The sequence below is a fragment of the Salmo salar genome, chromosome ssa21, assembly GCF_905237065.1.
Source record: "Salmo salar chromosome ssa21, Ssal_v3.1, whole genome shotgun sequence".
Classification (NCBI taxonomy): Eukaryota; Metazoa; Chordata; class Actinopteri; order Salmoniformes; family Salmonidae; genus Salmo; species Salmo salar.
This window is the reverse complement of record NC_059462.1, coordinates 19,097,862-19,124,158: the sequence shown is the minus strand read 5'-3', so window position 1 is coordinate 19,124,158 and position 26,297 is coordinate 19,097,862. Positions and strand designations below refer to the sequence as shown.

The following is a 26,297-nucleotide window of genomic DNA, read 5'->3' as shown; positions in this document are numbered from 1 at the left end:
TAATATTGCAGTATTAGTGTGGTATTACCGTGGTATTATTGTAGTATTACTGTGATATTACTGTAGTATTATTGTAGTATTACTGTGGTATTACTGTTGTATTATTACTGTGATATTACTGTAGTATTACTGTTGTATTATTGTAATATTACTGTGGTATTACTGTCTAAGAGGGCGTCTCCAAGGGAGTAGAATTTATCTTTCAGACACATCTCTCAGCTTCTCTCTAGTATTACTGTGGTATTACTGTGGTATTACCTGTAGGCTGCAGAGGCAGATCATGCTGTACATCATCTGGGTGACACAAAAACAGTGACGGAAGTTATGGAAGGGATTCATCCTGTAGTTGTCATGGATACAAAGCTGCAGGGGGGGGGGGGTGAGAGAAAGAGGGAAGAATGAGTGAATGTGTGAGACCACCAGACAGCGACAACAAACCTACCACTAGTAAACATGAAACAAGTGACGTAGCAGCAGATGATGAAAGGTTGTAGATATCTCTAGCAGTCTTACCAGCCACCTCTTCAGTGTGATGGGGTTCATGTTGAAGTCCTTGACCAGGTCCAAGTCGTGGTACATGTGCTCCAGGCAGCTCAGCATCTGGTCACATGAAGCAAGGAGGAGGAGGAGTGAGACCGAAGGTGAGCGATACTTTGTTGCAGTTGACCACATAGGGTCAACAGTGATATGGTTGTAGTTGATCATCTATGGTCAACAACTCTATGGTTGAGTTGAGTGTTTATGGAAGTTGAGTGTCTACTATCTATGGCAGTTGAACCTCTAGGGCCCAACCCCCCTGTCCTCACCTCATTGGGCTCCCACTGCCACACATCAAAGGTGGGTTGTCTGAGAGCTTCCACTGTCTCCTGAGACAGGTGGTACTACACACACACGCACACACACACGCACGCACGCACGCACGCACGCACGCACGCAGATAGAGAACAGAAGGGGCGGAGAGAGAAGAACAAAGTGAAGTCAGCATCTTACCTCGTTGGACTCCCACAGCCAGAGGCCAAAGGCAGGCTTTCTGAGGGCATCTATGGTCTGCTGCGAGAGCATGTACTGCAGGCGACAGAGCTCCCAGTTAACCCTGTTTTTCTCCGCTGGCTGTGGGCTCACCTCTACACACACACACACACACACACACACACACACACACACACACACCTGGGCATACCTGACTACAGGTTTAACCTCAGTTTCACCCTGTATTTCTTTAAGTGAGGCAGCTTGCCACTAGGACCTTTGCACTCCGCCTACCAATGAAATCTAGGGGAAACTCTGGCACATCTAAGATGGGTACACCTAACTAGGGACATGCTGTCAAAGACGGAAATGAAAGCGAGACATCTCACAGGGTAATTTATTTCTGGTAGAGCGGGGCTGGTGAGCGTGGGTGGGGGGAATAAGTAGACCAGAGATGGCTGTTGTTGGGAAGTTTCCCATTGAAAACAATTTTGTCTGTGTAAGTGGGCGTTCCCTCTATCATATGAGCACGCCAGAGATTACAGAGGAACCGTGAGCTCACACGGGAAATCATGCTCACGCAAGAGAGGGAACGCCCACTTACACAGACAGGAGCCTTGACCATTTTTTGAATGGAAATCATCTTTGATGCTGTATCTGATAATAGGAGGTGCATCTCACATACCATTTTAATCTGAATGCCATTTAGCAGATCCTTTTATCCAAAGTCATGCGTGCATACATTTTTTACGTATGGGTGTTTCCAGGAATCGAACCCACTATCCTGATGTTTCAAGAACCATGATCTACCAACTGCGCTACGGAGGACCAGAGGATCACACAACTGACTCTGAACATTCAAAAGGTGTTCTGACGCTATGGACATACAATACCTGAAAACAGGCTCATTGACAATGACAAAACACAGACTGACGGTGACAATGAAGTAGGAGGAATTTGCAGACCACTCACTTACTTTGGGGTAAGAGGGCACATCTCTGCGAGGTGTCAGCTTCTTGTTGTCATCCAGGAAATGACTACAGTACAAAGCAAGCAGTAACCAATTAATAGAATCTGACCATAGACACACACACACACAACATAGTGAGAAGACTGTAATGAAATATTCAATATTAAGATAAGCTAGCCTCTCTAACAATATCAGTAGGCCTATATAACAGCATGTAACAGTCTGCAACAATATCAGTATGAGCCATTACTGCTCGCACAAGCCGAGGCTCGTGCAAGGCTACTTACTGATCTGGGGGAAGTCGTTTTAAAGCCCTGCTAATGACAGACAGTGGGAGAGGAAGTTTTCCTCCAATACTTCCTCTACTAACTTCCTCTAACGAGGACCTAAGAAAGACTATTCAATGTAAGACCCAGAAAACAAACACCATTCAGGCTTACATTGGACATCTTTATCAGGATTCAGGTCAAAGCTAAAGGTCAAGACTAATCGTTATCAGGATTCAAGTCAAAGCCAGAGGTCAAGGTTCAAAGAGGATCAGATAACCATGTGACTAACCTGTTGTTCCTGGAGGCCATCTCCTCCCGGAGCTTCTTGATGTCGCTGCGACACTTCTCTATCTCCACCACCTTCATCCCTTCCACTGCAGACAGAGAATGAGACAGAGAATGAGAGAGGGAAAAAAGAGAGAGAGAGAGAGAGAGAGAGAGAGAGAGAGAGAGAGAGAGAGAGAGAGAGAGAGAGAGAGAGAGAGAGAGAGAGAGAGAGAGAGAGAGAGAGAGAGAGAGAGAGAGAGAGAGAGAGAGAGAGAGAGAGAGAGATCAATATATCCTATGTAACCAATAATCAGGTGACCTGGGCCTGAAGCAGTCAGTCACCCGGAACAAATGAACCTCAAAACACCCCCCAGCCATCACAGTAGCAGTACAGTTAAGGACGATGTAATGATTAAAGATTGATTACTGATTAAATGTTCCCACTGGACTGCACAGTGAGGCTGGGGCACCATGCGTGTATGGAACAAATTGTGACAGAACAGTTGAAGGCCATAAAGGCCTTTTAAACATATAGTGTGCAAAAACTGGAGGAAATCCAATGTACTACTGGTACTTTGACGGAAAGAGGCATATCAAGCCATCTATATCAATTCGATTTTATAGCTGTTTTTACAATCTGATTAGAGAGATCTAACACATCAAATCAAAGCTCAAAAGGGAAGCCAGCGAGCATAGTGTAGGACAGTATAAACAAACTTCCTTACACACAACAAAATGGACAGAAAAAGATTAAATAGACAGCAGTATGATTAACTTTACGGTAAAAGACAGCTAGCATAGATGTAGGATCTTAATTTGATCACCATGTTGTAGGATAACTTTCCTGCAATGCAGGTCATTTAAAATGTGTAGTGTATTTGATGTTTAAAAGGCTCCTGAAGTTTTTAATTTCCACTTTGAAATTTCAGACTTGATTTTCCCTTACGAAGAATGTATCATCCCCTACACAAATGTCCATTAATTATAACCCATATAATAAATCAAATTTTCTGATGTTCGGAAGTTTACGTACACCTTAGCCAAATACATTTAAACTCAGTTTTTCACAATTCCTGACATTTAATCCTAGTAAAAATTCCCTGTCTTAGGTCAGTTAGGATCACCACACTATTTTAAGAATGTGAAATGTCAGAATAAAAGCAGAGAATGATTTATTTCAGCTTTTATTTATAAATTGGGTGAATTTTGGCCAATTCCTCTTGACAAAGCTGGTGTAACTGAGTCAGGTTTGTAGGTCACCTTGCTCACACACGCTTTTTCAGTTCTGCCCACAAATGTTCTATAGGATTGAGGTCAGAGCTTTGTGATGGCCACTCCAATACCTTGACTTTCTTGTCCTTAAGCCATTTTGCCACAACTTTGGAAGTATGCTTGGGGTCATTGTCCATTTGGAAGACCCATTTGCGACCAAGCCTTAACTTCCTTACTGATGTCTTGAGATGTTGCTTCAAACATCCACATAATGTTCCTTCCTCATGATGCCATCTATTTTGTGAAGTGCACCAGTCCCTCCTGCAGCAAAGCACCCCACAACATGATGCTGCCACTCCCGTGCTTCATGGTTGGGAATGTGTTCTTCGGCTTGCAAGCCTCCCCCTTTTTCCTCAAAACATAATGATGGTCATTATGGCCAAACAGTTCTATTTTTGTTTCATCAGACCAGAGGATATTTCTCCAAAAAGTATGATCTTTGTCCCCATGTGCAGTTGCAAACCGTAGTCTGGTTTTGGAGCAGTGGCTTCTTCCTTGCTGATCGGCTTTTCAGGTTATGTCGATATAGCACTCGCTTTACTGTGGATATAGATACTTTTGTACCTGTTTCCTCCACATCTTCACAAGGTCCTTTGCTGTTGTTCTGGGATTGATTTGCACTTTTCGCACCAAAGTACGTTCATCTCTTAGAGACAGAATTGTGATACAGTGAATTATAAGTGAAATAATCTGTCTGTAAACAATTGTTGGAAAAATTACTTGTGTCATGCACAAAGTAGATGTTCTAACCAACTTGCCAAAACTATAGTTTGTTAACAAGACATTTGTGGAGTGGTTGAAAAACAAGTTTTAATGACTCCATCCGAAGTGTATGTAAACTTCCGAATTCAACTGTATAGTGTCTAGCGGAGGCTATCCATGTCAAGGCTACAGCTAGCACTGTACAAGTTTATGATAAAGCATATTTCCCACCTAATCTATAGTTTCTCTATGTGATTTCACTTTGGTCAATGTCCAGGTGAATGAGGTTAGATAATAATAATAATAATATGAGGTTAGAGTAGAGAACATAATACTGATGTAGGAGCTTAATTTGAGCCAGTTTGCTACAGCAGGAAAATAATCCTGCTGCAACAGGAAATGTGAATTATTATGTTGATTATAATTAATGGACATTTTTGTAGAAGGTAATACATTTTTCGTAAGGGAAAATCAAGTCAGAAATTTCAAACTGGAAAAGTCAAACTTCAGAAGCCCTTTTTCTCCCCAATTTCGTGATTTCCAATTGTGATCCAATTACGATCTTGTCTCATCGCTGCAACTCACCAATGGGCTTGGGAGAGGCGAAGATTGAGTCATGCGTCCTCCAAACATGACCCGCCAAGCCGTGCTGCTTCTTAACACCCACTCGCTTAACCCGGAAGCCAGCTGCACCAATGTGTCGGAGGAAACACTGTTCAACTGATGGCGAGGGTCAGCTTGCAGGCGCCCAGCCCGCCACTAGAGCGCGATGAGCCAAGTTAAGCCCCCCCGGCCAAACCCTCCCCTAACCTGGACGACGCTGGGCCAATTGTGTGCCGCCCTATGGGACTCCCAGTCACGGCCGGTTGTGACACAGCCTGGGATCAAACCCCATGCTTTAGTGACACCGCAACACCTTCGACCGCTGCGCAACACGGGAGACCCCTCCATTGCCAGTTCTTATCCCCTTACTTGCTAGCCAGCCAACATGGGCTAACACAGTCACGTGAAACAGTGAAACCAGTATAACAGAAAAGTAGCATCATTTGCATTTATTTAAGCTGTTTTCTAGTGACATGTATTTAGATACATTTATAACAATGAGCTAATGAAAATGTGCTCTCTCGTCAGGACACAGTTTAGAGGAGCTAGCCAACAACACAGCTAACGAAATCAATTCAAACTGAAGCTGGAAAGACAGCAAACTAACTGCATTTCATTTCATTTTACCTGTTTTTCTATTGACATTTCTTTGTATACATATCCATAAAAATTATGCTAATTCATGATTTCGGCTGGTTGAGAAAAACTGCCTGCCTCTGTCTCGTCCCGACTACCGACACGTTCATTACTATGGGACAGCTGGAGATCGAATTTCAATATTGAAACAATGTTGCAAATGTCGCAGAGACAGCTAGCAAGGTTTATACAAATCTCCGCTGTTGAAAACCAAATTCTAGTCCAAAAGAAAGGGGAGATCATGTCTAAGATGATTTTTTACAGTGGAGATTTTTATAAAGTTTATAAATTGCCTGGTTGGGTTGATGGATAGCACAGTGAGATGGAACAGTACACAGGCATTTCAACATCATAGCCTTAGCCGGTAGTAACTTGTGGAATAGACACTGGCTGGAACACGGTTTTAACCAATCAGCATCCAGGATTAGACCCACCCCGTGTATAACAGTTGAATAGAGAATTTATGGTATGTCAGACTATTATGTTAACCAAAAAGTTCACATATTAAATCACAGATCCAAACTTGGTTAGTAGACAGTTTTGTAGACTATTTGAAATGTAAAAACACTGTATAACAACCACGAGACACAAGTACGTTTTAAAGCTGAACAAATTTGCATTGCTAAATAGCTCAAGACAAAACACCTCATTCAAACCCTACTAAATAGTTAAATACCCCTCCTTCAGGGGTGCATGTTACTTTTCTTAACCTTAAAGGGAAACTTCACCGCTAGACACTATTTGGGGTGTTTTTCCAGTCTCCCTACAAAGAATACAGAGGGCGCCGACAGACATGGCAGCTTTGCTTCTAGCTCCTAAGCAACTTTGCAGTATTTCGTTTTTTTGTGTGTTAGTTCTTACATAATTAGCCCAGAACGTTTTTTGTGTTATTACATACAGCCGGAAATAACTTTTGGATATCAGAGCGGCGGTAACTCACCAGCATTACGACCAGGAATACAACATTCCCTAATTGGATCCTTTGTTCGCAACCCCCAGGGCAACTGAACTTAACCCAGAGGCTGCTCCAAAACGCCACCACCGGAGAAGAGGTATTCAGAGTGGACTTCTAGTCTGACTCAGAAGGCTAATGTTCAGTCTCTGGTCAATAAAGTAGACGAGCTCAAGGTGAGGATCTCCTTCCAGAGAGACATCAGGGACTGTAATATACTCTGTTTCATGGAATCATGGCTCTCTCCGGATATACTGTCCCTGTCCATACACCCAGATGGGTTCTCAGTACATCGCACAGACAAGAATAAAATAGTCTCCGGGAAGAAGAAGGGTGGTGGTGTATGTTTCATGATTAACCACGCATGGTGTGACTGTTATAACGTACAGAAACACAAGTCCTTTTGTTCACCCGACCTAGAACACAATCAAATGCCGATCGTATTACCTCCCAAGAAAATGATCTTCGTTTATAGTCACAGCCGTGTATATTCCCCCTCAAGCCGATACCACGTCGGTCCTCAAGGAATTACACTGGACTTTATGCAAACTGGAAACCACATATCCTGAGGCCTCATTTATTGTAGCTGGGGATTGTAACAAAGCAAATTTGAGGAAAACGCTATCGAAGTTCTATCAACACATTGACTGTAGTACTCGCGCTGGGAAAACACTCGACCACTGCTATTCTCTCTTCCGGGATTCCTACAAGGCCCTCCCCCGCCGTCCCTCCGGCAAATCAGATCACAACTCCATTTTGCTCCCCCTTCCTATATGCAGAAACTCCAACAGGAAGTACCCACGCTAAGGTCTATTCAACACTGGTCTGACCAATCGGAATCCATGCTTCAAGATTGTTTTGATCACGTGGACTGGGATTTGTTCCGGGTAACCTCTGAGAATAACAATGATGTATACACGGACACGATGACTGAGTTCATCAGGAAGTGTATAGGGGATGTTGTTCCCACTGTGACTATTAAAACCTACCCAAACCAGAAACCGTGGATAGATGGCAGCATTCATGCGGAACTGAAAGCGTAAACCACCACATTTAACTATGGCAAGGTGACTGGGAATATGTTTGAATATAAACAGTGTAGTTACTCCTTCCGTAAGGCAATCAAACAAGCAAAATGTGCGCAGAACAGCTGGCTGGAGTGTTTACGGGCATATTCAATCTCTCCCTATTCCAGTCTGCTGTCCACACTTGCTTCAAGATGTCCACCATTGTTTCTGTACCCAAGAAAGCAAAAGTAACTGAACTAAATGACTATCGCCCCGTAGCACTCACTTCTGTCATCATTAAGTTCTTTGAGAAGCTAGTTAAGGATCATATCAAATCTACCTTAACTAACACCCTAGACCCAGTTCAATTTGCTTACCGCCCCAATAGATCCACAGATGATGCAATCACCATTGCACTACACACTGTCCTATCCCATCTGGACAAGAGGAATACCTATGTAAGAATGCTGTTCATTGACTATAGCTCAGCCTTCAACACCATAATACCCTCCAAGCTCATCATCAAGCTTGGGGCCATGGGTCTGAACCCCACCCTGTGCAACTGGGTCCTGGACTTCCTGATGGGCTGCCCCCAGGTGGTGAAGGTAGGAAACAACCTCCACTTCACTGATCCTTCACCCATGACTGCGTGGCCACACACGCCTCCAACTCAATCATCAAGTTTGCAGTCATCAAGTTTGCAGACGACACAATAATAGTAGGCCTGATCACCAACAATGACAAGAGGAAATGGTGCCAGGAAATTAACCTCTCAATTCACAACAATACATTAACAAAACAAATGGAGCTGATCGTGGACTTCAGGAAACAGCAGAGGGAGCACGCCCCTATCCACATTGACGGGACCGCAGTGGAGAAGGTAGAAAGCTTCAAGTTCCTCGCCATACACATCACTGACGATCTGAAATGGTCCACCCACACAGACAGTGTGGTGTCACAGGAAGACCAAAAAGAATATCAAGGACATCAACCACCCGAGCCATGGCCTGCTCACCCCGTTATCATCCAGAAGGCAAGGTCAGTACAGGTGCATCAAAGTTGGGACCGAGAGACTGAAAAACAGCTTCAATCTCAAGGCCATCAGACTGTTAAATAGCCATCACTAGCCGGCTACCACCTGGTTACTCAATCCTGCACCTTATAGGCTGCTGACCTATATACATAGAATCACTGGTCACTTTAATAATGTTTACATATTGCTTTACTCATTTCATATGTATATACCGTATTCTATTCTACTGTATTTTAGTCAATGCCACTCCGACATTGCTCGTCCTAATATTTATATATTTATATATTTCATTATTTACTTTTAGATGTGTGTATTGTTGTGAATTGTTAGATATTACTGTACTGTTGGAGCTAGGAACACAAGCATTTTGCTACACCCACAATAACATCTTCTAAATATGTGTATGTGACCAATAAAATTTGATTTGATTTTGATTTGATTATAAGGGATGAGAGAGTGTTTCAGAGATAATTATGCACAATAGATATATTTCAGAATTCTTGCACTGGGAAAGTTCAACTAATGAAGTCATTGGTTGATTGAGCCTGCTGTCTGATCTAGCAATTATTGTGGCCTTTGTGTTTTGCCGATCGCACGAACACGCAAGTAGATATGGTTGTCCTTGTTCAATAGAGCCACTGGACTTGTCCCTACGATGTTCCTATCTGTCAGAACATTGCAGGATATCAGGGTTGACTCATTTTCCCTGGCATTGTAAAGACTACAGCCTGACAGGAGCCATTCTTCCTTGTTCCCACCCTCGAAGGCAGGCTTTTCAAAACGGGGGTGATACTAGTTTACAGGTTCACAGGAGTTATGTTACCGTGCACTGTCTATCTGAGATGGCTAAATAATTACCTACAAATGGCAACTTCAGATGATTCCTCTTTCCAAGAAGAGCTGGATGACAAATTATTTTTTTTAATGTTCTTTTACATAGGAACATACAGCACTATTCATTTGAGCTGGAATACACAGTGAGAAAAAGAAATGCAAGACCAGCAAGAAGCGGCGGCAGCCTAGACCAGCTGGACCAGGATAAATTACACACATACACCTCCACGGCTGGTCATGCACGTCCTGGAATCACTACAAGTTCTGGATATTGTGGTTTGCTCACAACCAGGATATTTAGCTGTCCTGTTTCAACTGGTGAATTGCAGAAATGCTCGTATTTGCGTGTAGTGAGGAAATTATAAATGTTTATGACACATATAATATATTAACAACATATTACTGGACTGAGTATACCAAACATTAGGAACACCTTCCTAATATTGAGTTGCACCCCCTTTTGCCCTCAGAACAGCCTCAATTCGTCGGGGCATGGACTCCACAAGGTGTAGAAAGCGTTCCACAGGGATGCTGGCCCGTGTTGACTCCATTGCTTCTACTCCGAATAGCCCGTTCCATCTCATCCCACAGATGATCAATTGGATTGAGATCTGGTGACTGGGCAGGCCACTGCAGTAAGCTGAATTCACTGCCATGTTCGTGGAACCATTCCTGGACAATCCTAGCGTTGTGTCATGGGGCATTATCCTGCTGAAAAAAATCATTTGCAGCTGGATACACTGCTGCCATGAAAGGATGCACCTAATTGGAAATGATTTTCAGATATCCTATGGCATTCAAACTTTGCTCCACTTTTATCAAGGGGCCCAATGCGTGCCATCAAAACACACCACCAGCCTTCAATGTTGACACGCGGCATGATGGACGCATGTACTCATGGTTTTCTCCATACTCTAGTCCTCCCATCAGCGTGAAACAGCAGGAACCAGGATTCATCAGACCAGGAAATGTTTTTCCAATTCTCCAGTGTTCAGTGTTTTCGTTCCTTAGCTCACTGCAACCGCAGTTTCTTGTTTTTTTGCTGAAAGAAGTAGAACTCTGTAAGGTCGTCGGCTGCTATACCCCATTCGTGTCAAGGTAAGATGAGATGTGCATTATTTTATGGGTCAAAGGGCACCATTGTTGTACTGGACTGTCAGTTGACTAACTGTAGCCCATCTGTTGCTCTGCACAATTCATGTCAGCCTCCATTTTCCCCTTTCATCAATGACCTGTTTCGACCACTGGCCTGCCTTCTTGATACACACGGAAAACTGTTGAGTGTGAAAAACCCAGCAGTGTTTCACTCAAACAGGTGCGCCTGGCACCTACTACCATACCCTGTTCAAGGGTACTTAAATATTTTGTCTTGCCAATTCACCCTCTGAATGGCACACATACACAACCCTTGTCTCAATTGTCTCAAGGCTTAAAAACCCTTATTTAAAAGTATCTCCTCCCCTTTATCAACACTGATTGAAGTGGATTTAACAGGTGACATCAATAACAGATCATAGCTTTTACCTGGATTCACCTGGTCAGCTTATGTCGTGGAAAGAGAAGGTGTTCCTAATGTTCTGTACACTCAGTGTATAGTGAAATAGAGCAGAGGTGAAATTTCCATAACATCATTTTTTTATGATGTTAAAGGGACATTTTTTATGACTATCTCCCAGGGCTACCATTTCTATTAACATTTACCATCCAGCCAAGTTAATGAGTGGCGATTAAACCTATTCAAATATGCCTGCTCACATACAGTAGTAGAACAATGTTCACTGCACGCTTTATTGCACAGTTTCAGTGAGGGTTCGATTGCCTCATACACGGGCCATACATAAACTTACTGATAGTGAATCTTGCCTATGCCATTCGGCCATCCCTCATCCATATATTAAATGTACATATTCTTATTCATTCCTTTACACTTGTGTGTAAAAGGTAGTTGTTGTGAAATTGTTAGATATTACTGCATGGTCGGGAACTAGAAGCACAAGAGTTTCGCTTTCACTCGCATTAACATCTGCTAACCATGTGTATGTGACCAATACAATTTGATTTGATTTTTGAATATGGTTTCAGGGCATCCGCTTGGTATTACATTTTAGTTCTTTTTTGCCATTGTATGTCACTGTATTCTTCTATTTTCTGCATTCAGTGTATTTGTTCTGTAGTCCCCTTAGTATTCCCCGTGGTAGGTAACAATACTGCGATTTAAGCAGAGGCTGTCTCCACTCTAGGGAGAAATAAACACACACACAGACAGACAGAGTACTCACGCTCCACTCTCTTCTCCAACATGGCCAAGCGGTTCGTCACCTCCGTCTTCAGCTCGTTGATTTTAAACGCTCTGCAAAGAAAGAGTGAAGGACAGAGAGAGAGAGAGAGAGAGAGAGAGAGAGAGTGAGAGAGAGAGAGAGAGAGAGAGAGAAAGAAAAGAAAGGGGAGATAGAAAGAGGGAAAGAGACGGAAAAAGAGAGTGAGAAAATAAAATAGAGGAAGAGAGAGAGAGAGGGAGGCAAAGAGAGAGCAAAAGGGACATAGAGCAATCATTATCTGAAAGCAGCACACTCAATAATACAGTGAAACACAAATAGAATACATTTACGAGAACAAGGGAACAAGAAGCATTTACCAAGCCAGAGACAACATTTCCACGAAAGCTAAATCAGTGCTCTTACCTGGAAAACTGCTCTGCCACCTGTGTCAATACATTCTGGAAGAGTTCCTCTTTATCTGGAAGAAGAAGATGGTGCTGCGTTACACACAGGAAAAACACAACTCATACACGTCTCTCTGTGCTGTAACGACAACACAAGCACACGTCTGAAGCCTTTCATTATATCAGAGCCTGGGGGTGTAACAGATATTGAGTGTTCCTTTAATCACACTCAAACACACACACACACACACACACACGCATGCACACACACACACACACACACACACACACACACACACACACACACACACACACACACACACACACACACACACACACACACACACACACACACACACACACACCTTATGTAAACCAGCAACAACAAGAGAATGAAACAAACACAACAGATGGCAAAAGAAGAGAGAGTGTTTTCTCTGTCTCACTTCTGAGCGCAGTAGTCGCGTTTCGAGATGGTGCCAGCTTGATATGTTAACAAGGCACTTGTAATATCCCTTCCCACACACAGAAAATAACTCAATGACAAAAACAAAGCTCTGCTATTGGTGCAGTGCAGACTTATGGCCAAAGTTCACCTGAGAGGCCAATAAAAGTGCAGGTATGTGAACTAGTAAAACCATCTGGCACCTGCTGGACTGATCCTAATGTACACCGTGTCACATTAATGATATCCTGTTGTACACCGTGTCACATTAATGCTGTCTTAATGTACACCGTGTCACATTAATGATATCCTGTTGTACACCGTGTCACATTAATGCTGTCTTAATGTACACCGTGTCACATTAATGATATCCTGTTGTACACCGTGTCACATTAATGCTATCCTAATGTACACCGTGTCACATTAATGATATCCTGTTGTACACCGTGTCACATTAATGCTGTCCTAATGTACACCGTATCACATTAATGCTGTCCTATTGTACACCGTGTCACATTAATGATATCCTGTTGTACACCGTGTCACATTAATGCTGTCCTAATGTACACCGTGTCACATTAATGCTGTCCTAATGTACACCGTGTCACATTAATGCTGTCCTATTGTACACCGTGTCACATTAATGATATCCTGTTGTACACCGTGTCACATTAATGCTGTCCTAATGTACACCGTGTCACATTAATGCTGTCCTATTGTACACCGTACCACCCTACCACTAGATGTACTGGTGCCTCCTGGGCAGTTCACATTGTTGATTGAGGACCTCTTTACTGAGGAATGTGATTGTTTCTCTTGAATGTTTAATATTTGTATTATGTGGTATTTGTAAAAAAGTGTAAGTGCAGGGCTCCCTTGTCTAAGAGATATTGGCCCTGCTAAAATAAAGCTTTAAAAAAATGTGGAACAAAGACACAAGCTGCTGTTCATGGACTTTTTCCCAGATGTTCAGCTGGCCTGTCTGTGTACTCTTGTGTGTGAGTGATGACTGAAAATAAGGATGTTGTTTTGTTTCCTTCCCTGCACTGGGGAACAGGTTCTCATCACACTGTTAAATCAGCCAGGTTTACTAGGTGACATTTCCCATAAACGGAGGTCATGAACCATGTAACCTCACTAACCAAGCAAAACAATAAATAAATAGTGTGTGTGTGTCTGAGTGTGTTTAGGTCTACGTGTCTATTGCCTACACATGTTGATGACTATGCTTGTTTATGTGCAGTGTGCACATCAGGTATGTGGGATAGTGTGCTGTGCTTTGTGTGTGTGCGCATGCTTGCTTACATATATGCTATATACGATATGGTACGTATGCATATGCTAATAAGCTAATGCGCATGTGATGTCAGCAATGTTTGTCTATTTGCATAGTCAGTGCATGTGTGTGAAAAGCCAATGGCCCTCTGGGACTCACCAGCTAGCTGTCCTCCAGTCAGGGGCACCACTCTGTATGGTGACCTTCAACACACAAAACACACACACACACAAACACACCAGTCAGTTTAGACAGCAAGTGGTGCAGCACTCAAATACGTCCCCCTTCCTCCTAATCAGACATGCTGTGAATGTCCTCTTCCTCCCACTCTCTTACTCAGCGTCTGAAGTGTGAGGACACGCTGGGGGCTGTGTGTGTGTGTGTGTGTGTGTGTGTGTGTGTGTGTGTGTGTGTGTGTGTGTGTGTGTGTGTGTGTGTGTGTGTGTGTGTGTCTTTGTGTGTCTTTTTGGTTTTACTATCATTGTGGGGACCAGAAGTCCTCACAAGGATAGTAAAACAAGGAAAAGTGGGGACATTTTGCCGGTCCCTACAAGGAAAAATGCTATTTTAGGCTTACATGCTGACCATACTGCTCACGTCACATGAGCAAGCATTGCAAAATAATGTACACATACATGTTATTCAATCATTGAACCCACACTGCTCGCGCACGTCTGTGTAGCCAGGCGCTAAAATAGAACTTGGTTCTATTTGTGATGCTTGACCGTCTGCAAGTCCCGCCTCTCCCATCTCCTCATTGGTTTTTAGGAGCATATACCCACGTGGGTGATTGAACTGAGGTCCACACTCCAGTCCAGTTGGTAGTGGTAATGCACCTTAAAGTTGTTTGCCAACCACCATATAAATTCCAAAGAAGAAGAAGAAGCCTGAAGGAGGAGAGATGACTAGAAACAAACTCGGTTTACCCTTTTATGTGTGGATTAATTGTCGGAGTAGAGAACCTTGTGCATTTCAGGTAAAATAACAACCCAATGTTTATATCCCAGGACAAATTATCTAGCAACAGCAAGCTAGCTAGCTAAATTGCCATAAATGTTTAATGCTTTTCGACCTGTCCCATAAATAATATAGTTGGTTCAGAGTTCGTTTTGATATTTCCAACTGCGTGTCCTGATCGCGTCTGATGTGGGTGGACAAAATCAACATGACGCAATGTGTGAGCAGTGTCTAGCTCACTGATCACACCCTGACCTTGGATCTGTTAGTATTTTCAGCCGAACAAGTCCTGGGCAATAGGGCACAATCTGGGATATTTCCTGCTGTTGAATGGACATTTAAATCAATAATATAACCCTTTACCCTTGAAGAATTTAACTTCTGCTTATGAGTTTAGACTGCCAAAATGACAGATTATGCATTTAAGGACCAACATATGTATTTTCTGCTATAAATGTAAATACAGATGGAAATGAAGGTATCCCTCTAGCCCATGGCGAGTACTTTTCAGACCAGCCTAGTAGAAAATGTGTCCAACTAGCCCTCCGGGCTAGTGAAATTGTATCTTTTAAAATATCGCATGGCACAGATTTTGGACCAGGGCTAGTAAAGAATTGCAGTTCCATCCCTGAATGTAGATGTGACAGGGCCTACCTCTCGGTGTTGTGTGGCATGGTGGGGTCGATGGACACCATGGCTCCCGTGGAATCCAGCAGAGATAAGGTGGTGTTCCTGTCCAAAACAGACAAAGCAGGGACACTCTCTCTGAGGATGTGTCCCACTATGGTTCAATGAAGAGAGTGTAGGTGTTGGGCACATTCCAAATATCAATCAAGGAAACCAAGGGAAAGATGAAAGCTAGTCAAGACTATTGGGACTAGGCCACTCACTATAGAGTATTATCTTGTCACTAATATGAGTTCTCAACGTGGCATCTCATAGAAGTGATCCTCAAAACAACATTAGAAAAACAGCCTAGTAGACCGGGAGATTAAAGGATCCTGACAGGACGCTGACAGACGACTCTAAGCTTCACAGCAGAACTGAAGAGGGGAAAAGAGAGCAGAGAATTACCTTGGAAGACCTAGAGCGGTACAGAATAACTCCTTGATATCATACGGGCTGCAGAATCTGCTGAAGACCACCTACGGGAAGGGTAGCAAAACACGAAACATAGTCACGATCTAGTACATATATGATATATAATGCATACACTCTTAGAAAAAAGGGTTCCAAAAGGGTTCTGCGGCTGTCCTCATAGGAGAACCATTTTTGGTTCCAGGTAGAACTGTTTCCCACCTTTCCACAGAGGGTTCTACATGGAACCCAAAACGGGTTCTTCAAAGGGTTCTCCTATGGGGACAGCCGAAGAACCCTTTTTGGTTCTAGATTTTTCTAAGAGTGTAGCATGCAATACTCTATTTATAGTGTCAGTAGCCCAACAAAGTCCACCGTGAGTATATAATGTTTGACGTGTGAGCAAAACGTTCATGTTCACATAACAACCTCCATGTGCGTAGATCTAAGGGATACAGCATTTTGAGAATTGAAAATGCTGACATAGCACCTTTTATTCTAAGAGTGTATCTAGAACCTAAAATGATTATTCGGCTCTCCCCATAAGAAAACCCTTTGAAGAACCCTTTTTGGTTCCAGGTAGAAACCTTTTGGGTTCCATGAAGAACCCTTTCCACAGAGGGTTCTACATGGAACCCAAAAGGGTTCTACCTGAAACCCAAACAGGTTCTACCTGGAACCAAAAAGGGTTCTCCTATGGAGACAGTCGAAGAACCCTTTTGGAACCCTTTTTTCTAAGAGTATATATTATGAAAATATATGCAGAAATGTTGGAGATACTGATACTAGACGTGGAATACATTCCCAGTGATCAGGGTGGTACAGCAGACCACCAAACCAGTGTATTTAGTCAGCCTGTTCTACTATCCTCTCAAGCACCACCAGAGTACAGTGTGAGAGAAAATGGACCAACCACCCCACTAGGGAGAGAAGAAGAACTTTGTATTGACAGGTTTCTCATTCTGGGCTTTTCTTTTGATTAGAAATATGCAGATTCCAGCGCACCACAGTAAATATCCCCCATCCCACCCCTCCTCTCCTTTAATTGCCTTCCAAACAAAGTCAGTCAGTCATTTCTAGTGTCAACCCCAGGTTCACCAACACAGACGACTTGGACCCATGTAGATAAAAGCATCTTGATTCTTATACCATTGCCAGGAACAACAAAGTCACGACAATAGGTGACAAAAGGAACCACGGCAACAAGGGTAAGAAGGAGATGGAGAAATGTGTAGGGTAAGAAGGAAAGAGGGATGGGGAGAGAGTAGGAGGGGAAGCGATGAGAGAGACAGAGAGCACTCCAGAAACCTGTCGGTGGCAGGCTGTCAGGTGTGTTAGACAGTGATGTGGTTAGTTCAGAGACACGTAAGCAAAGAGCCACTTATGTTCACAAACAGACAATTCACCATGAAATACAATAGAAATTGCAAGATTGTATATTCACAAATCATAAATGTTCACTTAGTTATTGTTAATCAATTTCCCATTTCCGTTTTCAGAAAAATGCAAAAAGGCGATGTCAGCTACATTTTCACTGATGTGAAATTGTAATTCAATTTCACTCTATTTCAATTCAACAAAGAGAAGCGGCGAATAGAAACATCCTGTTCCATCTCCTCTCTAGAGAGACGTGTAATAGACCTACAGTAACATCCTGTTCCATCTCCTCTCTAGAGACGTGTAGACCTACAGTAACATCCTGTTCCATCTCCTCTCTAGAGAGACGTGTAGTAGACCTACAGTAACATCCTGTTCCATCTCCTCTCTAGAGAGACGTGTAGTAGGCCTACAGTAACATCCTGTTCCATCTCCTCTCCAGAGACGTGTAGTAGGCCTACAGTAACATCCTGTTCCATCTCCTCTCTAGAGAGACGTGTAGTAGACCTACAGTAACATCCTGTTCCATCTCCTCTCTAGAGAGACGTGTAGTAGACCTACAGTAACATCCTGTTCCATCTCCTCTCCAGAGACGTGTAGTAGACCTACAGTAACATCCTGTTCCATCTCCTCTCTAGAGAGACGTGTAGTAGACCTACAGTAACATCCTGTTCCATCTCCTCTCTAGAGAGACGTGTAGTAGACCTACAGTAACATCCTGTTCCATCTCCTCTCCAGAGACGTGTAGTAGACCTACAGTAACATCCTGTTCCATCTCCTCTCTAGAGAGACGTGTAGTAGACCTACAGTAACATCCTGTTCCATCTCCTCTCTAGAGAGACGTGTAGTAGACCTACAGAAACATCCTGTTCCATCTCCTCTCTAGAGAGACGTGTAGTAGGCCTACAGTAACATCCTGTTCCATCTCCTCTCTAGAGAGACGTGTAGTAGACCTAGAGTAACATCCTGTTCCATCTCCTCTCTAGAGACGTGTAGTAGACCTACAGTAACATCCTGTTCCATCTCCTCTCTAGAGACGTGTAGTAGACCTACAGTAACATCCTGTTCCATCGCCTCTCTAGAGACGTGAGGTAGGCCTACAGTAACATCCTGTTCCATCTCCTCTCTAGAGACGTGTAGTAGGCCTACAGTAACATCCTGTTCCATCTCTGTAGAGAGACGTGTAGTAGACCTACAGTAACATCCTGTTCCATCTCCTCTCTAGAGAGACGTGTAGTAGACCTACAGTAACATCCTGTTCCATCTCCTCTCTAGAGAGATGTGTAGTAGACCTACAGTAACATCCTGTTCCATCTCCTCTCTAGAAAGACGTGTAGTAGGCCTACAGTAACATCCTGTTCCATCTCCTCTCTAGAGAGACGTGTAGTAGACCTACAGTAACATCCTGTTCCATCTCCTCTCTAGAGACGTGTAGTAGACCTACAGTAACATCCTGTTCCATCTCCTCTCTAGAGAGACGTGTAGTAGACCTACAGTAACATCCTGTTCCATCTCCTCTCTAGAGAGACGTGTAGTAGACCTACTGTAACATCCTGTTCCATCTCCTCTCTAGAGACGTGTAGGCCTACAGTCACATCCTGTTCCATCTCCTCTCTAGACACGTGTAGTAGACCTACAGTAACATCCTGTTCCATCTCCTCTCTAGAGACGTGTAGTAGACCTACAGTAACATCCTGTTCCATCTCTCTAGAGACGTGTAGTAGGCCTACAGTAACAGTACTAGTGCCTTAACATCTGAGCGGATGCAACAAGAAAACCCACTCAGTATACATAATATACAGTGACATACAACAGCCCTTCGGTAAAAGTAATACAAGTGGGTTAGGGGTAAACATTGTCTTTGTCATCTGTCATGCTTGGGAAGGATGGCATAATGCACGTAGAGCTCTGACTCTCTTCATTGCGCGTGTGTGTGTGTGTGTGTGCGCGCATTGCTGTGTGTGTTTGAACATTTGGAGGTGCTCATGTAATAGCCTGGCTCTGCTGCCCGCTTCTGTTTTCGATGATGGATGACGCTAGCTTGACAGCAGCGTGTATGCTAAAGGACTGAGAGAGCATAAGGTGGTAGGGTAAGCATAGGAGCTCTCTTGTATGAGGAACCAGGTCCGTAGATAGTGCTGACAAACCTGGATGTTTATGGACCCTCCATGTCATCTAATAATAACTGATGAATAACCAGTTCCTCTCTAATACCTGAGTTCTGTTCTTGTTGAGTTTCTATACAGTGCCTTCGGAAAGTATTCAGACCCCAAAGACTTTTTCCACATTTTGTTACGTTACAGCCTTATTCTAAAATGTATTAAATTGTTTTTTCCCCCTTTGTCATTATGGGATATCTGCACACATTACCCCATAATGACAAAGCAAAAGCAGGTTAATACAAATGTTTGCTAATTTATTAAAAATAAAAAGTGGAAATATTCAATTTACATAAGTATTCAGACCCTTTACTCAGTACTTTGTTGAAGCACCTTTGGCAGCGATTACAGCATCGACTCTTCTTGGGTATGACGCTATAAGCTTGGCACACCTGTATTTGGGGAGTTTCTCCCATTTGTCTCTGCAGATCTTCTAAAGCTCTGTCAGGTTGGATGGGGAGCATTGCTGCACAGCTATTTTCAGGTCTCTCCAGAGATGTTTGATCGGGTTCAAGTCACGGCTCTGGCTGGGCCACTCAAGGACATTCAGAAACTTGTCCCGAAGCCACTCCTGCGTTGTCTTGGCTGTGTGCTTAGGGTCGTTGTCCTGTTGGAAGGTGAACCTTTGCCCCAGTCTGAGGTCCTGAGTGCTCTGGAGCAGGTTTTCATCAAGGATTTCTCTGTACTTTGCTCTGTTCATTTTCCCCCTCGATCCTGACTAGTCTCCCAGTCCCTGCCGCTGAAAAACATCCCCAGAGCATGATGCTGCCACCACCATGCTTCCCCGTAGGGATGGTGCAAGGTTTCCTCCAGACATGACAATTGGCATTCAGGCCAAAGAGTTCAATCTTGGCTTCATCAGACCAGAGAATCTTGTTTCTCATGATCTGAGAGTCTTTAGGTGCCTTTTGGCAAACTCCAAGCGGGCTGTCATGTGCCTTTTACTGAGGAGTGGCTTCCGTCTGGCCACTCTACCATAAAGGCCTGATAGGTGGAGTGCTGCAGAGATGGTTGTCCTTCTGAAAGGTTCTCCCGTCTCCACAGATGAATTCAAGAGCTCTGTCAGAGTGACCATCTGGTTCTTGGACACCTCCCTGACCAAGGCCCTTCTCCTCGATTGCTCAGTTTGGCCAGGTGGCCAGCTCTAGGAAGAGTCTTGGCGGTTCCAAACTTCTTCCATTTCTTCGACCTCATGGCTTGGTTTTTGCTCTGACAGGCACTGTCAACTGTGGGCCCTTATATAGACAGGTGTGTGCCTTTCCAAATCATGTCCAATCAAGGTGGCCTCCAATCAGGTTGTAGAAACATCTCAATGATGATCAATGGAAACAGGATGCACTTGAGCTGAATTTGAAGTCTCATAGCAAAGGGTCTGAATACTTATGTAAATAAGGTCTTTCTGTTTTTTATCTTTAAGAAATTTGCAAAGATTTCTAAAAACCTGTTTTCGCTTTGTCATTATGGTGTATTGTGTGGAATGCTGAGGATTTTTCTTTGTATTATCCATGTTAGAATAAGGCTGTAATGTAACAAAGTGTGGAAAAAGTCAAGGGTTCTTAATACTTTCCGAAGGCATTGTATATGGACACCTAAACCAACATCATAAATCCACATTCCTGATTATCCAACGGCACAGGAAATACCGTATTCAAATTCAAAATCACACACAGAACATGCAGAAGAACAATGGAGCACGTAAAGCAGGAACTAATCGGCATAATTTCTGTACAAGTAAGCTAGATAATAACACACACAATGGCAGCACTACACACAGTCAGTCACGCAGCAAGAGAATGAAACACTCCTCATTATTCACTATGGACTGAAGGACTGGAGCCTGGAACCCATCTGGCTATAGCCTTAAAATGAAAATGATCTGTGCATCAGTACAAAAACAATCTCTCTGATAATTTAATGAGTTCAAACCAACATAGACCCTAAAACCACAATGTTCGAGTCCAAATTATAATGTATGTCAAACATCATCAACTTTCAGGTGAGACAAAGGCCAGGAGTGTGGAAGAGTTAAAATGGAGTGTCGACGTTGTTAGTCCAAAAGCGGAAGTTGGGTCACAGGCTCTCTTTCCATTTCCCCTGAAAACCTGAACCTCTGGTTGTTGGGGACTCGGCAGAGTTTACCACCGAACTGATTTGTTGTGGATAAAAATCAGCTCGTGATGACATAGTGCACACAAAATGTACTTTTTCGATTAAGTTTTCATGTACCGAATGAAAATCTAGAAGTCCAATGTGTTAAAATCACATATTCAACTCTACTCCGATAGTTTTGTCACAAAAATTGTTGCATTAAATAGCAAATGTGCCTACTTTGGTCTTGGCATGTGTGCTCTAGCCAACAGCTCACAGATACAGTACGGGTAGGATAGTCTACATAATGCAATAAGAGTGGAATATTCGTATTTGTCAAACAGCAGTCAAGCATCGATCATCATGTCACCAGAATAAGTCCCTCGATGGTATTGGAAAGGAGCATCAAGGTCATCACCGTGCACTTTCACTACCCTGAGGAGTTCATCATAACTTATTTCATCTATAGCCTAATAAACTGCATGGTTTCCTGAGTCGTAGTGGGAGGACCACACACCAAGTCATTGCGTAACTCCAAGTTGACTTTGATATGATGGTTATTGTATCAATATTTGTGCATAAAGGTGTTTCCAATGCCATTTCTCGCATAATTAATTTGACCGACACAGAAAGATCCCACCATGTCGAACAAACAAATTCTGTAGGCATTTATAAAATTGTACCGAATTGTCCTGTTTCCATTAAAGCTGTCATTCATTTTTTGGTCCTACGGTAAGACTTTACTCGCATAAACACTGTGGATGGAAACGTGGTTAGTAATGTGTTCCTGTGTACAGAGCTGTGCTGGAATTATGATGAGATCTGATAGGTCCCTGTAGTTATGACTCAGACTGAGCTGTGAGAAGTAAAGTAAGACACTCTAATTTAGTCTGATGGGAAGTCATCTTTAGAAATGATGAAGTAGTGATAAGTATGAGAGAGAGAAGAGAGAGCAGAGAGAGAGAAAGAGAGGGAGATGAAGGAATGCAAGAGTGAGAGAGGGGAGTGTGTGAGAGGGATAAAGGAAAGGAGAGAGAGAGAGTGTGTGTGTGTGTGTGTGTGTGAGATTGATCGATCAACAGTGTGAGAAAAATGCAGCGTCACATAGACATAAGAGAATGAGAGAGGGAGAGAAAACAAGAGGGTGAGGGAGAGAGAAAGAGAGGAGGTGCCATATTTTTACCCAAGCAACAACTGACCAATGGCAACCGAACAATATCAGAAATCTAGAACAAAAGCTTACACACAGTCAGAGATGAATTGATTTTATCTTTATGAGCTCACAGATGTAGTCACTGACTATGAGCCTACACCACAGCATATCCTAAACCAACTGAACGAACAGGCTCACAGAAAAACACCAAACAAACATAATAGAGACTTGGAATGAATTCCATAAAAAGTGACACGGTCTGCAATAAATGCAAAGTGCCATCGGAGTGGAGCATAAAAGTATTTATGTTGTTCCTTTATGGCCCTGGTCCTCAGTCTCCTCCACTCCACTGGGTGGAAGTGTAAAGAGCCCTCTGGACGGAATCTAGACCCACCATTCTGGCTCTGTTTGTGGAGGCTAATTGACATGGATATAGTCTGTGTGAGATTAAAGCAATTGTACACAACAGGGCGTGCTAAATTACTTTGATCGAATTTCACTATTGAAACTATGTTGCAAATGTCGACGGACAGACAGCAATGTTTGTACAACCCCCAGATGTTGCAAACCAAATGTTAGGCTAGAAGCAAGGGGAAATAATGTCTAGATGGTTTTTACAGTGGAGATCAAGTTAATGAATTGGCTGGCTGGGCTGTGGAGGAGCAGGGATTTCTCAGGAAAGAAAACAAGATTCCAAATTGTGCATTATAGGCTTACCCATGCTAAAACTGTTTTTTTAAGTATGGTTTAGAACGCGTCTCAACCAATCACAATACTTGTTTTGATCAACCCATTGTAGAATAAGGAGTTTGTGACACAATACGAAATTGTCTGTAGGCCAAATCCTTACTTGAGATGCAAGTAAGTCACTTGAGGTTTCATGTGGCAAACGTTCCAGTGATTTACACAAACAAATCTCAAGTTAAGATGTGGCCCCTACATGCTGAAGTTTTGATCATATATGTAAGAAACTTGAGCATTCAATCAATCAGACGTATTTGCAAAGCCCTTTTTACATCAGACGAAGTAAATACAGCAACCCAGCCTAAAACCCCAAATAGCAAGCAATGCAGATGTAGAAGCACGGTGGCTAGCATTTCATCCTGGAATCTAGAACGGTGGGTATATCTACTCTAATAGAAATGTGTAGACTACATGCTGGGTTTAAAAGGTGTGGAAGATGATCTTAAATGATGGTAGTGGCAGTCTACATAGACAGTTCCAGTACTTTTCCGGACTGGAATTGTACAATGTGCCAGCAAAGTACAGTGGCTTGCGAAAGTATTCACTCCCTTGGCATTTTTCCTATTTTGTTGCTTTACAACCTGGAATTAAAATTGATTTTTTGGGGGGTTGGTATCATTTGATTTACACAACATGCCTACCACTTTGAAGATGCAAAATATTTTTTCTTGTGAAACAAACATGAAATAAGACAAAAAAACTGAAAACTTGACCATTCACCCTCCCAAAGTCAATACTTTGTAGAGCCACCTTTTGCAGCAGTTACAGCTACAAGTCTCTACAAGTGTCTCTGCAAGCTTGGCACATCTCGCCACTGGGATTTTTGCCCATTCTTCAGGGCAAAACTTCTCCAGCTCCTTCAAGTTGGATAGGTTCCGCTGGTGTACAGCAATCTTCAAGTCATACTACAGATTCTCAATTGGATTGAGGTCTGGGCTTTGACTCGGTCATTCCAAGACATTTAATGTTTCCCCTTAAACCACTCGAGTGTTCCTTTAGCCGTATACTTAGGGTCATTGTCCTGCAGGAAGGTGAACCTCCGTCCCAGTCTCAAATCTCTGGAAGACAAACAGGTTTCCCTCAAGAATTTTCCTGTATTTAGCACCATCCATCATTCCTTAAATTCTGACCAGTCCCTGCCAATGTAAAACATCCCCACAGCATGATCCTGCCACCACCATGCTTCACTGTGGGGATGGTGTTCATGGGTGATGAGAGGTGTTGGGTTTGCGCCAGACATAGCGTTTTCCTTGATGGCCAAAAAGCTCAATTTTAGTCTCATCTGACCAGAGTACCTTCTTCCATATGTTTGGGGTCTCCCACATGCCCTTTGGCAAACATCAAACGTGTTTTCTTATTTTTTTTTTTAAACAATGGCTTTTTTTCTGGACACTCTTCGGTAAAGCCCGGCTCTGTGGAGTGTACGGCTTAAAGTGGTCCTATGGACAGATACTCCAATCTCCGCTGTGGAGCTTTGCAGCTCATTCAGGGTTATCTTTGGTCTCATTGTTGCCTCTCTGATTAATGCCCTCCTTGCCTGGTCCGTGAGTTTTGGTGGGCGGCCCTCTCTTGGCAGGTTTGTTGTGGTGCCATATTCTTAAAATGTTTTAATAATGGATTTAATGGTGCCCCGTGAGATGTTCAAAGTTTCTGATATTTTTTTATAACCCAACCCTAATCTGTACTTCTCCACAACTTTGTCCCTGACCTGTTTGGAGAGCTCCTTGGTCTTCATGGTGTCGCTTGCTTGGTGGTGCCATATATATATATATATATATATATATATATATATATATATATATATATATATATATATATATATATATATATATATGAGATCATGTGACAGATCATGTGACACTTAAATAAAGTCCACCTGTGTGCAATCTAACTCATTATGTGACTTCTGAAGGTAATTTGTTGCACCAGATCTTATTTAGGGGCTTCATAGCAAAGGGGGTGAATACATATGCACATACCACTCTTCCGTAAGTTATTTTTTTAATTTCACTTCACCAATTTTGACTATTTTGTGTATGCTCATTACATGAAATCCAAATAAAAATCAATTTGAAGTTGTAATGCAACAAAATAGGAAAAAACGCCAAGCGGGATGAATACTTTTGCAAGGCACTGTAAACACAGTAAATATCTGGTCCTCTCAACTTAATCCTGAAAGGAATTATTCTTCCTCTAAGGAATTTCATCAAGCATTTAATGATTAGCTGTCATTTTTCCCACTCAAATGATTGATAGGCCATGATCTAACTCTACAGGCTCTATTTTAACAAACCTAACGCAACGGTAAATCTAAGCGCAACAACTAAGGTTCAGGGGTGTGTCAGATATAGTTTTGTTATATTCACAACCAGAATTATCAGCGTACCTGCTGGCGTTGGCGCAAAAGTGATGGGTTTGTTTATTCATCAAAATTGTGGGTGTGTTGGGGCTTGGCCCATCACTAGCCAATCAGAACGTGTTCCATGGCAAAATGTGGTTGCTTCAAGTTGTGTATTTACGGTCTTATATGTATTGCCTTGGAATCAACTCCTCATGTAAACCTATCTTTGCTAAATACATTAACTTGAACCCTATTTCAGTTAACATTGTTCTAGGTAATTACATGGCTACAGTAGCATTCACACTGATATAGAGGCTAGGCCTACTGTGAATTGCATTGTGGCTGAGCATTGACATGTCAAACACTGTCAGTAAGCAAGATTAAATTCATTATTGATGAGGCCTAAAAAGAGAATGAACAATTCTAATCAAATTTTAAACAAAACCAATTGTTTTAAATAGCCTACTTCACACTTCCAGAAAACAATTTCCACCCGTGGGCATA

At 42.7% G+C, this 26,297-nt stretch overlaps 1 protein-coding gene across 10 annotated transcripts in view; it reads right to left on the bottom strand.

The window, feature by feature from the left end:
• The window catches only part of LOC106581900 (high affinity cGMP-specific 3',5'-cyclic phosphodiesterase 9A), a 35,979-nt gene that overhangs the window by 6,134 nt on the left and 3,548 nt on the right, over positions 1-26,297 (bottom strand). For 3 of the 10 annotated variants that reach the window (XM_045704507.1, XM_045704510.1, XM_014164340.2), the window contains exons 2-11: positions 15,929-15,999; positions 15,509-15,619; positions 14,057-14,100; positions 12,196-12,250; positions 11,794-11,864; positions 2,498-2,582; positions 1,946-2,006; positions 807-881; positions 514-600; positions 259-363 (exon numbers count right to left, since the gene is read on the bottom strand). In XM_045704507.1, the coding sequence (XP_045560463.1) occupies positions 259-363; positions 514-600; positions 807-881; positions 1,946-2,006; positions 2,498-2,582; positions 11,794-11,864; positions 12,196-12,250; positions 14,057-14,100; positions 15,509-15,619; positions 15,929-15,999 (765 nt within the window). Of the gene's footprint in view, positions 1-258; positions 364-513; positions 601-806; positions 882-990; positions 1,066-1,945; positions 2,007-2,497; positions 2,583-11,793; positions 11,865-12,195; positions 12,251-12,541; positions 12,717-14,056; positions 14,101-15,508; positions 15,620-15,928; positions 16,000-26,297 lie in introns of those variants that run through there. The other 7 variants (XM_045704509.1, XM_014164342.2, XM_045704508.1 and 4 more) reach the window with 6 other exon arrangements.